Genomic DNA, 13,298 nt, shown 5'->3' with positions numbered 1-13,298 from the left:
ACAGTGGCCTTAAGTGAAATATTAGACCGGATGTATTTGATAGATTGGCACAGAACATTCCACCCAAATGCAGCAAAAAAACACATTCTTTTCAAGCGCACAAGGAACTTTCTCAGGGGTAAACCATATGCTGGGGCACAGAACAAGTCTCAGTAAATTTAAGAAGATGCAAATCATATCAAGTATCTTTTTGGATCACAGTGCTATGAGACAAAATCAACTACAAGAAAAAAAGCTGAAAAACACATCACAAATATGGTGAAGACTGAACAACATGCTACTGAACAACTACTGAGTCAATGAAGATATCAAAGGAGAAATTAAAAATACCTGAAGATAAATGAAAATATGATATACCAAAATCTATGGGATGCAGCAAAAGCAGTACTAAGAGGGAAGTTTGTACAATACAGGCCTATCTCAAGGAACAAGAAGAATCTCTAGAATAAACAATCTAATCTTACACCTAAAGAAACAGAAAAAAGAAGAAAAAATTAAGCCCAAGGTCAGTAGAAGGAAGGAAGTAATAATGATCAGAGCAGAAATAAATGAAATAGAGACAAAAAGAAAAGATCAATGAAAGTAAGAACTGGTTCTTTGAAAAAATAAACAAAAATGACAAACCTTTAGTTCGACTTACTCTAAGCAAAAAAAGAAGGCTCTGATAAATAAAATCAGAAAAGAGAGGAAAAATAACAATGGCTATCACAAAAATACAAAGATTATAAGAGAATATTATGAACAGCTATTCACCAACAAATTGAAGAAATGAAAAAATTCTTAGAGTCATACATTCATCCAATGCTGAAACATGAAGAAATAGGAAATCTGAATAGACCAATCTCTAGTAAAGAGATTGAAACACTAATCAAAAGCCTCCCAAAAGACAAAATCCAGTACCAGATGGTTTCACAGATGAATTCTACCGAACATTCAAAGAAGAATTAATACCTATCCTTCTCAAACTCTTCCAAAAGATTGAAGAGGAGGGAAAACTTCCTAATCCTTTTACAAAGCCAACAGTACCCTGATACCAAAACCAGACAAAGATGATACAAAAAGATATATATTACAGGTCAATATCTCTGATGAACATAGATGCAAAAATTCTCAACAAAATGTTAGCAAACCAAATATAACAATACATTAAAAGGATCATACAACATTATCAAGTAGGATTTATTCCAGGGATACAAGGATGCTTCAACATTCCCAAATCAATGTGATACACCAAGTAAGCAAAATGAAAGAATATATATATATATATATATATATATATATATATATATATATATATATATATAAAATCATCTCAATAGATGCAGAAAAAGCATTTGACAAGATTCAACACACATTTATAATTTTAAAAAACTCAATAAAATGGGTATAGAAGGAATGTACTTCAACATGATAAAGGCCATATATGACCAACTCACAGCTTACATTATATTCAGTGGTGAAAAGCTGAAATCTGTTTCTCTAAAATCAGGAAAGACAAGGATGCCCGCTCTTGCCACTCTTATTCAACATAGTATTGGAAGTTCTAGCCAGAGCAATTAGGCAAGAAAAAGAAATAAAATGCATCCAAGTTGTAAAGGAAGAAGTAAAACTGTAGCTGTTTTCAGATTTCTACATGACTTTACATATAGAAAACCCTAAAAGCTCCACCAAAAATCAATCAGAAATAATAAATACGGTAAAGTTGTAGGGTACAAAATTAACATCCAAAAATCTGCTATGTTTCTATATGCTAACAGGGAGCTAACAGAAAGAGAAATTAAGAAAACAAACCCATTTGCAATCACAAGAAAAAGACAAAATACCTAGAAATAAATTTAACCAAGGAAGGGAAAGACCTGTACACTGAAAACTATAACACATTGTTGAAAGAAATTGAAGAAGACACAAATAAATGAAAAGATAGTCCACACTCAAGGATTGGAAGAATTAATACTGTTAAAATATCCATATTACCTAAAATAATGTATTCATTCAGTGCAATCCCTATCAAAATCCCAACAATATTTTTAACAGAAATAGAATAAAAAATTCTAAAATTTATATGGAACCATAAAAAAACCCTAGACAGTCAAAGCAATCCTGAGGAAAAAAAACAAACAAACCTGGAAGTACCACATGCCCTGATTTCAAACTATATTACAAAACCACAATAATCAAAACAGGATCGTATTGGCAGAAAAACAGATACAAAGATCAATGGAACAGAATTGAGAGCCCAGAAATAAACCCACATATATATGGACAATTAATTTATAACAAAGGAACAAAGAATATACATTGGAGAAAGAATAGTGTCTTCAATAAATGGTGTTGGGAAAACTGGACAGCCACATGCAAATAAATAAATAAATAAATAAATAAAGTAGACCACTATCTCACACCATACCCAAAAATCAACTCAAAATTAATTAAAGACTTAAATATAAGCCCTAAGACTATAAAACTACTAGAAGAAAATAGACAATACACTCTTTGACATCAATCTTAGCAATATTTTTCTAGATATGTCACCTCAAGCAAAAATAAACAAATAGAACTACATCAAACTAAAAAGCTTCTGCACAGCAAAGAAAACTATCATCAAAATGAAAAGACAACCTACTAGATGGGGGAAGATATTTGCAAATCATGTATCCAGTAAGGGGTTAATATCCAAAATATATAAAGAACTCATACAACTCAACAACAACAACAACAAAAAACACAAACCCTATTAAAAAATGGACAGAGGAGCTGAACAGACATTTTTCCAAAGAAGTCATACAGATGACTAACAAGCGCATGAAAAGATGTTCAGCACCACTAATTGTTAGGGAAATGCAAATCCAAACCACAATGAGATATCACATCTCACCTTTTAGAATGGCTATTTTCAAAAAGGCAAGAAATGATAAATATGGTGAGGATGTGGAGAAAAGGGAATCATACACTGTTGGTGGGAATGAAATTGGTGTGTATTTGGAAAACAGTATAGAGATTTTTCAAAAACATTAAGAACAGAATTACCATATGATCCAGCTATCCCACTGCTGGGTATTTAACCAAAGAATACAAAAACACTAATTTAAAAAGATATATGCACCCCTATATTCACTGCAGCATTATTTACAACAAGCAAGATACAGAAACAATCAATGGTTGATTTGTTGTCCCCACCCCAATAGCCCCCCCACCAAATATAATGGTAAGTGAGAATAGCAACAAATCACTGGTTTTCCCTAACAAATTCAAACCTGTCTGGGCCAAATTTAACACTAACAACACAGGCAGAGACAGCTTATGTATAGAGTCACCTGTATGGGAATACTTGAGGAATGCTAAGAATGCTCGACCCCAAAATATTTTCCTCATTGATTTTTGACCTTATCAGAATTTATTCCTTTATGTTTAAGCACTAGCCTCTTTTACAACACATCTTTTGCTTTGTCATCTTACTGTCATTAGTTCATGTAACCAATGAAGTTTGTTGTTTTGTCATTGTAGCAAAAGACTATGAAAAAGAATAAACATTCAGATATACATATATATGAAATTCTTATTTTTGATCAGGTGCTGATTATAATAAGAATGGACTCAGATGGTGAAAAACATTCACTCGTGAAAATCCTTAGCAAAATAGAAGGTAAGGAGCTCTAAATTGTGCTTAATTTGATAACAAATGCTTAAACATATAAAAATGTGTTGATCTAACCAAGTTTTTAATTAGGATGTGATTAACATACCATAAAATCATACTTTAAAAGTATATAACTCAGTGGGATCTAATCAGTTTTTAAATCAATCTGGACTATATGTCTGCAATGTTAATATAATACAATGTACTTATAGATACATTATTGTTATTATTATCAATTGACACCTTTTATTGTCTACTTGTTGCTAATAATACTAACTACTTAAAACAACTCTATGAATAGGTTTTATTAACTAGATTTTTACAAATGAAGAAACTAAACTTCGTAAAAGTTATGTATCATGCCGAAATCACAGATAATAAGTGAGGGAACGAGGATCTGAACCTAGGTCTCTCTTGTTCCAGGGTCATTCTTCAACTCTGTTTCCCATCCCTCTGCCAAAACTTTCTACCTTGTGCAGTGGAACCTGTTTATATAAACTCTTCTCCTTCTTCACCTTCTTAAGTGAAACCCAACTTTTTCTAGATGGTGATGCTTCAGCTGTATCCCTTTCATATAGAGCTTATACTTTTCTCTCTCTATGTATATATACCTCATAGGGATGAGAAGGCCATTTCTTGCTCTCCATGATTCTTTTCAAAACTTTATTCCTCCGTCCTTTGAGGCTATGATACTGTCATGTCATTCTCTACTACTCCAGTGTCATCCTCTGGTAACCACCTGAACGTTTCTCATCACCCATGGACAGTTGCTCTTGGCTCATGGTATTCTCTTTACTCCTAGTCCTGCCATTATCCTAGGTGTCTTTAAGGTGAATGAGTCATTCAACACCCTGACCTTATAGTTTCATTGGCCTTCACGACAAATCTGATATTCACTCCCTGGCTTTGCCATCGACTGTGTGATAATGCAGAACTGTCCTACCTCTGAACTTTAAACTCTGATATATTGTTCTGTCTGTCGCTACCTCTAGCTCTTTCATGATCTTTAGCATTCTGGAGATCTATAAATTGTCTACTCCTTTTTTAATTTCATTTTTCCCTCCAGACTTGGCGATGTGACCATCACTTTAATCTGTTATGTCCTTCTGTTGTACCCTCTATTTAAACCTCAACTCTGAATCAGTTAAGACAGTTAATCTCTCTCTTCCTACACCTGAGTTGCTGAGCACTACTGGAGAAAATAAAATAGATTTGTACCACTACAAAAATCATGTTCTCCGAACTTGTCTAGGCTTCATGCTGAACATCCCATTTCTCTAGGCATTCGGGATTATATCAGTAGTACTCTCACTATTTTATTTCAACAGGGTCTACTGACACAATTTTTGACTCTGTAAACTGAAAAATGTTTTTACTCTCTTTGTAATCAGCAACTATCCTCTGTATCTAGGAGCTAGGCCTTTTTTTTTTTGTCTAGTGTTAGAAAATAACAATGTGGTCCCATCATTCCGTGTGTTCACAAGATCCTAGTAATGTGCTCAGCAAGTAATCTGCTTTGGGATCATAGCTAGTACAAATCACTTAAGGAAATTAGGTTTTAAATAATATGACCTTGTAAATTATAAAAGAGAAATCGTATTCACTCCCTTCTAATTGCTTCCAAAACTGTTGTCATTCAAATCAAGTAAACATGAAATTACTCAGTATACTCTGGTCATTATTACATTACACCTTTGAGAACTTTACAGTTGACAGAAGTACACTGATAGAGTATAGAAGTTATTTTAACTAGAATTAGCTATTCTTAAATCAATTATATCTACCAAAAATAAACTGCTTGTGTGGGTACAGAATTTTTTGAAATTTATTATATCTTGTTTAAAAATTAGTAACATAAGTAATTTAAATCATAATTAAGAGGCAGGAATAAATCTACAAAACAGGTGGTGTCCAATAAATCTTTTTCTTATACAGCTAGTGGAAAGGAAAAATAAAAACATTCCTACCACACTGAAATGTAGTCTCTTACTGGTTAGTTAGGTACTTAAATTTTTGGCTACAGAAAAAGATAAAAATCTGTCATGATTTTTAGCAAAATCAAATGAATTGCACAGAATTGGCAAGTGTTTAATTTGGTGACTTTAAAATTAAGTTTTTGATCTATTTTATTATTCTACATAAGCAATTAAGAATTTCCATGCTTATGAACACACAACATCCACACAAACCAGCAATAGTGCCCATGGTTCAAACTTTCTAATACTCTAGACGTAGAAAAATAATCTAACAAATTGTATTTTAAGCAGTTCCCTTGTTCACAGATCTTTAATTCATTTTTGTGGCAGTGAAATACATGACACACTTAAAAATATACATGAACAAAATACTGAAAAAAACTTTTTTGTATTACTTTTTTTCCAACAGGTTTGACACTCACTGTCTTGCATTCAAACAAAAGAAAAGATTTTCTGGAATCAGAAGGTGTTTTAAATGGGTAAAATCTATTTATTTGTTCATCTCTGGGGAGTAGACATACCAGTTCCACAGGAAAAGCACAATTTCTCCTAGAACTTAACTCTTAAAAAAGATTTAATAAAATCTGAAATTAATCAATGTCTCTACCCTCTTCCTGAGAAAATGCTTTACGTAGAACATTTTAAATAAGTTATTGCCTTGTGTATTATGTATTGTTATTGCCCAGAATTTTAGTTCGATCTTGTTTTAAAATTATCATTATTATTGTTAGTGTTAGTACAAAAAGTACCTTTTTAGACTTACCTTGTTTTTACCAAGTTTTCTGCTCAGCATTCTTTCTTTTTTTTTTTTCCAGCATTATTTCTTATATTCTCTTCCTTCTTTTTGAGTTCTCCTTCTTTTGTAATACATCCTTTAGAAATTCTTTCAGTGAGAGCCTGCTAATAATAAATTTAATGTTGACTGGTCTAAAAATGTTTTTATTTTACCTTATTTTATGTAGACATTGTTTATTTCTAAATAGGAAGCAGAAGTAGAGAATTTTAATTATAGTAATGCTATGTTATCTGAAATTTGAAGGTAGGAAAGATAAATATGATATTTAAATACCCATCTTTTTGTTGTTGTCAAATCAATTATGAAGCCCACTGAAGGAAAAAAACCCATTCTAGAGTTGTCAGATAATATTCTACTGTATAGAGTTTCAAATATAAAAACCTCACATTTATGAGAAAATGAGATTGATTCCTCATAGTGATTTATGCGTTACTGATAAGACTCAGATTATAAAAATAGGGCCTCTTGCATTTTTTTTTTTACTTAAGTACAGTCAGTTACAATGTGTCAATTTCTGGTGTACAGCACAATGTCCCAGTCATGCATATATATACATATATTTATTTTCATATTCTTTTTCATTAAATGTTATTACAAGATATTGAATACAGTTCCCTGTGCTATACAGAAGAAATTTGGTTTTTAAAATCTATTTTTATATACAGTGGCTAACATTTGCAAATCTCAAACTCCCAAATTTATCCCTTCCCAGCTCCTTTCCCCCAGTAAGCCAGAAAGAGAAAGAAAAATACTATATGATATCACTAGTATGTGGAATCTAAAAAAAAGAAAAAAAGAGGACACTAATGAACTCGTGTACAAAACAGGAACAGACCCTTGCATTTGAAGATGTGAAATAGTCCACAGTTTTTTTATATCCTGGTTTAAAAAAAAAAAGTATGACCATCAGAAAGAAATGTAAAAAGAGATTAATTAGCACAACTGGAGAACAAGTAGACAGAAAATACGCCAGTATCTTTCCAAGATAAGTAGGCACAGATTAGAGAAGAATAAAATAGCCAAAATAGTCATCTTTTAGCATTCCAAGTGTATAGTAACACAAGTCTAATTCTATTTTCTTGGCTTTCTTTTGTCTTTAGTACAAGTTTCTGTGTAGTTGTGCACAATCAATATATTGGAGCGGATTTCCCCTGGAGTTATTTCTCATTTGTGGTGGAATATAATTTTGTAGAAAACTCCTATTGGACTGAACACTGTGAAAAACTGAATATTCCTTACATGGCCTTTAAAGTGATTCTTCCAGACACAGTTTTAAAGAGTAAGGATATAAACTAAAATTGTTTTTTTTTTCCTACGAGCATGAAAATTTTGCTTCCTGTTTCTGATCTAGGGAAAGAACAAGCCATAAAATAGAAGACTTGAATTCAAGCTCTAACTTTACCACCATCTCTGTGACCTTAAGCAAGGCCTTTAACTGTCTCTTACCTCACAGTCCTCGTTTGTAAAGTAGGCTTTACTGATTTAATTTGTCTTCATCCCTTTTACTTCTGAATTTTACTTATAATAGCACAATTTTATTATGTCTAATCTTAATCTGATACTTTTATGCAAGAGAATTTTTAATTGAATTTTAGGGAAAAGTATGTTGACTGATACAGAAAACTTTTAATATGCAACAAAAATTATGCACAAGTGCTTAAAAAAGAGTCTAAAACCACTTTGCATGTAGCCTTTGGTTTCTTTGTATTTCTCAGTAAGGCTTCATATGAATAAGGTTGTGAATTCTCAAATCTATTCAATTTAAAAGCTTGTACATTTTTAGTCCCAGTGCATCTCTCTTTCAAAACTTGCCCTTAAGTTACTTTCTAACCACCTCAAGTATGAGTGGGAAGTTTGAATTCTGAGACATTCCAACTCAGTTCTAAAAATAGTCACCATAATTATTACTTTGGAATCTTTGATATATAGAATTAAATGTTAAATTGATTAAATAATTAAAACATGGCCCAAGAAAGGATAAAAGTTAAGCATTACTCTTTGAACTTAATTTATTCAACCAATTTCTGATTTAAGGCATTTACAATGCTTCAGTTTTCCACTATTGTACCACAAGATTTATAGAACTTTATGTATCTTATGTATCTTTATGTACTTGTTCTAAGAAGAAAAAATTCCAAAGTAAAATGAATTGCTGGGTCGAAGGTATGCACACATTCATATATTGCCAAATATCTTTCCAGAAATGCTATCCCAATTTATATTTATGCAGAAAGTGTGAGAGTATCCTTCCCTTCAAATTTTTACTATGAGTAGGTGTTATTAATCTTCTGAATATTTGAGAGAATTAGAGGCAGAAAATATTTTATAGTTGTGTTAATTTGCATGTCTTTGATTGTCCATATCATTTCATATGTGAATTGAATTTGTATAGCCATTCTTTCATAAATTGCCTGTTTCTGTCCTTTGTCCACTTACCTATTTAAGTATGTGTTCTTTTCCTATTGATCTGTAGCATTCCCTATGTATTACTGTGCATAATTTAAAATTTTGATGTAAATCAGTATATATATTTACGCAGCAACTGTCCAGTATATACTAAGTGAATAAAGCAGATGTTAACATTCAGGTAGAGTAGGATCCGGTTATTTTCTTTTCCTTATTTTTTCAAGTGCATGTACATGTGTGAGTATAGATTAGCAAATATATAGGAAAAAGTCTGGAGGTATGCACTAAACTCTGCTTTTAGTGTATAGTAGTGTTACTACATTCTGTTAAATCTTTTATTTCTAGGTAGTTGGATAAATATGGTTTTTATTTTATTCTTCAGACTTTATTCTGAATTCATTTTCTTACCATGAATTTTTTTTATGTTACTCCTTGAACATACATCTGTTATTCTCACGTTCAATAAAAAAGGGAAAGAACTGAAGGATGAGAAAAAGAAATATTTATAATTCTTTTCTTATTTAGGAAGCACCTTGCTGGATAGTTTTGGTGGTTTTCTTTTGGAAATTCAAATTCCATATGTATTTTTCGCATCTGAAGGACTTCTTAATACTCCAGAAATACTTCAGTTGCTGGAATCCAAGTAAGTTACTGATTTCATAACCTTAGCAAAGGTATATATATATCTCAATTGACTAAGTATTATGCTGTAAATGTGGCACCATTTCTTTCTGACTGAAGCCTGGAATTATACCACATATGAATATTTTTCAACAGGATTTATGTCAATTTATACTTCTTTCCTTATAGTAAACCATCATAGTTATTGAATATTGTCTTTTTGGGGTTTATATCAATTTTGTGGAGAAAAAATATTTCATTATTGTTTCAATTTATAATTTAATTGCATTTCTTTTGTTACCAGCAAATATGAACATTTTATGCGGGGATTTTTGTGTGAATTATATGGTCATATCTTTGTGTCGTTGTTATTGCTGACAATGAGTATTCTTATTTCGAGGACTTTAAATACTGCCTAGGAAACAAGATTATGAAGTTCTAAATGAATTATTAAGGTTTTAGACCTTTAGTTCTAAGGTCATATCAACAGTGAGCATTTTTAAATGATACAAAACACTTTATCATAGCACATAAGTTGTCATGAGAATGTTAGACCTTGGGCTATATATCAAGGAAGGATAATTATGCTGTGATCTTGGTTAAAATGCAGATCTGTTTTCCCTGGTTCTGTTTTTATATCTTAAGGCTGTGGGGCATTCACAGAAAACTATGAGCTTATAAAAGATAGTTAAAATCTAGGCCACTTTTAAGGAGAAAGAAAAGAAAGTTCTGATAAATGTAGAATGTTTTAGTCTCATAACACAATGTTTTAAGTTCATGAATTATTACTCAAGGAGCTAGAACAAATTGTAGAGATATTTGTAATAGTATTATGTACAGTAATATTTACCAAAATACCTAAGGCAATGCATATCTCAATTTATCATATTGAATAATTCATAATTTTATTTCTCAAATCTATAAAGTAGAATAAATTGATGTATGAAATTTGCACAATAGTTCAAATAACTTAATATACAGGAGGACAATACAACTTTTCTTAGAGAATTTTTCTTAGCCATCTGTCTCACCCCCAAACATTGTATTTTACAGCTATAATATTACACTAGTGGAGAGATCCTGCAGTGAGTCATTGAAACTCTTTGGAGGTACAGAGCATTACGTGGTAGTGACAGTTGATGAGCACACAACCATAATTTTGCAGGTAAAACTACATAGTAAAAAATTGAAATCAAATATGTAAAAATATGTATGTAGCCATGTAATTTATTATTAGCTTTACTACAGAGAGCTTAACTAACATCTATTCATGATTTCTTCCAAAACTTTACAAATGGGCCATAAGTGCTAAAATCATCACTGTAGAAAATGACTGTTATCAAGCTTCTTTGATGCCTTATAATTTTTAACATACTTTAAGAAGTTAAAGGAAATATAGAATCTTTAATATTATGTATTGACCTATTTTTAACTATGTTTATATAATACTTGTAGTTGAAAACTTTAAAACTCAAATTTTAGCCACTCTGTTTCTTAAAAGGGGGTGACATATTAATCCATAGTTGTTAATATGAGATTTCCTCTAAGATAAGCAGGGATTGCCTGTAAGTAAGTTGGTTTTTAAAAAGAGACAGAAAAATCTCTTAAAAATCCATATAGTTTAGAATTTAAGATGTATAAATTCTTGACTGAATCTCCCTGATATGTTTGCTTGACTGGAATACAGATTACAAAGCAGTTGGTTTAATAGGGTGAAGGTGAGGAGCGGAAGCCAGGGTTGATGGTATTGAGTATAAATTAATGGCACATGTTATGGTAAGGTACAAGTCTGATTTGATGAGCAAATGGTAACAGTATAAGAATTGTATGACAGAAATAAAAAGCTCCGTTAGGAAGGTTCTTAACAGATATTGAGTCTTGCATATTTAAGGTTTTTCTAAAGTTTTTTAGGGGAAAATGTTGTTTGGAAAAACAGTTTTAATCCATAGTTACATAAGTTACGGTCAGACTAAAACACTTCTTGAATTATTCACTCTATCAAAAATAAATTTTGTTAAAGGAAAAAGGGGTTTCTAGATCATTAGAGAGATTCCTAGAAGTCCATTAACTGCTACTTTTTCATCTTCCTTAAATAATCATTCAGTGCAGATTATCCCATGGGGTTTTGCCCTTATGAGTAGCCAGATCCCTGCCTGCAAAGGACTTTGCCCAAGGAGGCGCTCTGTAGGCTGCTTTCTCCGTATCTAGGACTTTGGACGATTCATGAACCCTCCTTGCTGAAGCTATCATTTACTGCTTTATATCTATTGTAACCTTTCACCTACTACTTCCAGTGTGATTTTAATTTTTCCATAAAATGGGAATCCATTCCCATGCTTCTTCTCAAGTTATAACTTATATATCATAGATTCTGGAAATGTGGTAATAATAATTTCATAGCAACTGGTCAACTTAGTGAATCTTTTTATTTTATTTTCTGACAGGACCTAGAAGAATTAAATTGTGAGAAGGCATCAGACAATATCATTATGAGACTGATGGCATTATCATTCCAGTACAGCTATTGTTGGATGATCTTTTACGCCAAAAAACCATTGAACTCAGAGTAAGTAAACATTTCTTCATCCAAAGTCACATTTATATTTATTAAGTTATTCAGTCTTTTTCTTTGAATAAAACTAGCTGTGCAAATTTTCCTCTTGCTCGTCTAGTTTGCTTTAAGTAAGAGATTCTCAATGTAGAGGCATGCCCATAGGAAAACAAATCAGACTTTCAGAGATGGTATATTTCCCCCAGAAATGTAGTTCAAATCATTTGCTTCTCCACTACCTCAGTAAGAATTGCTGCTTTAAGTGTTTGACTTTTCATTAATTTTAAATTCTGGACTCGTCTGTTAAAAGATACTCTTAAAGCACTCCTCTCTAAAATCTTATTAAATATACCAACTAAATAGCATCTTACTCTACCTTATTTCATTGATGTGCTTAACTGAAAAATTAACCAAAACATCCATGCCAAGACACTGGCTCAAGTTATCATTATATGTCTCTGCTTTCCCTCATCTCTAAATTTTATGAACCTATTGCTTCTACGTTCTCCTTTTATTCTTTACAATCTGACTTCTCTCCCTACGTCTGTACTGATCTTTCTTTCAAAGGCCACACTTATTTGTGACTTTCTTGTGATCATCTCCAAAAATAATGTTATCTTTCACTGCTCTGAAGTATTTAAGACTGTTCTCAGTGCTTTCTGTCTTGAAACTCTTCATTTCCACGGCACTTCAGTGTTTTGAATCTTCTACCTCTCTAACTACGCCTTCTCTGTCTTTACCTCTTCTTCCTTGTCCCAGTCTCCAAATAGATCTGAATTCTTTTCTTTCTTCTATTCTGTCCATAGGAAATCTTATCCACTCTCATAGCTTCAGTCATCATCTTTGCCTATAATTTAGTATATCTATAGCTGAAGTCTCTCTTTGAAATTCCTGACAGGTATCTCTAATTTTCTTTTTAATATTTCCAGCCTGATATTCCACAGGCTCTCAAACTTAACAGAGTATGAATTCATTATATTCTCTATTTCCTCCAAAACCGTGTCTCCTTTTCTCTGCCCTCTAGCTATATATGACCATTGCCTTGCGTTTAGTCACCAAGGCTAGAAAACAAATCCTACAGATTCAACCACTGGACTTTCTCTTTGATCTGTCCCCTCCCTCCATTTGTATTACCAACATCTTAGTTCAGATTCTTATTATTTTCTGTGGACTATTACAACAAACTATCAATGGTTTCCCCACCTCCAGATGGCTCTCAGTGTTATTCTCCATAATCTGTCATACACTCAATTAATATTCCTAAAACCCGATGAACACTGAGAAAACACCTTCACTGACTTTCCCATTATT

At 32.1% G+C, this 13,298-nt stretch overlaps 1 protein-coding gene across 5 annotated transcripts in view; it reads left to right on the top strand.

The window, feature by feature from the left end:
• SHOC1 (shortage in chiasmata 1) overlaps nt 1–13,298 on the top strand; it is a 61,273-nt gene that overhangs the window by 36,980 nt on the left and 10,995 nt on the right. For all 5 annotated transcript variants that reach the window (XM_072959912.1, XM_072959911.1, XM_072959909.1 and 2 more), the window contains 6 exons: nt 3,571–3,643; nt 6,023–6,092; nt 7,510–7,688; nt 9,341–9,458; nt 10,490–10,601; nt 11,881–12,002. In XM_072959912.1, coding sequence (XP_072816013.1) covers nt 3,571–3,643; nt 6,023–6,092; nt 7,510–7,688; nt 9,341–9,458; nt 10,490–10,601; nt 11,881–12,002 — 674 coding nt within the window. The remainder of the gene's footprint in view (nt 1–3,570; nt 3,644–6,022; nt 6,093–7,509; nt 7,689–9,340; nt 9,459–10,489; nt 10,602–11,880; nt 12,003–13,298) is intronic.

Source organism: Vicugna pacos, chromosome 4 (genome assembly GCF_048564905.1).
Source record: "Vicugna pacos chromosome 4, VicPac4, whole genome shotgun sequence".
Lineage (NCBI taxonomy): Eukaryota > Metazoa > Chordata > Mammalia > Artiodactyla > Camelidae > Vicugna > Vicugna pacos.
Note: the sequence above shows the minus strand (reverse complement) of the source record. Positions and strands in the feature narration are given on the sequence as shown.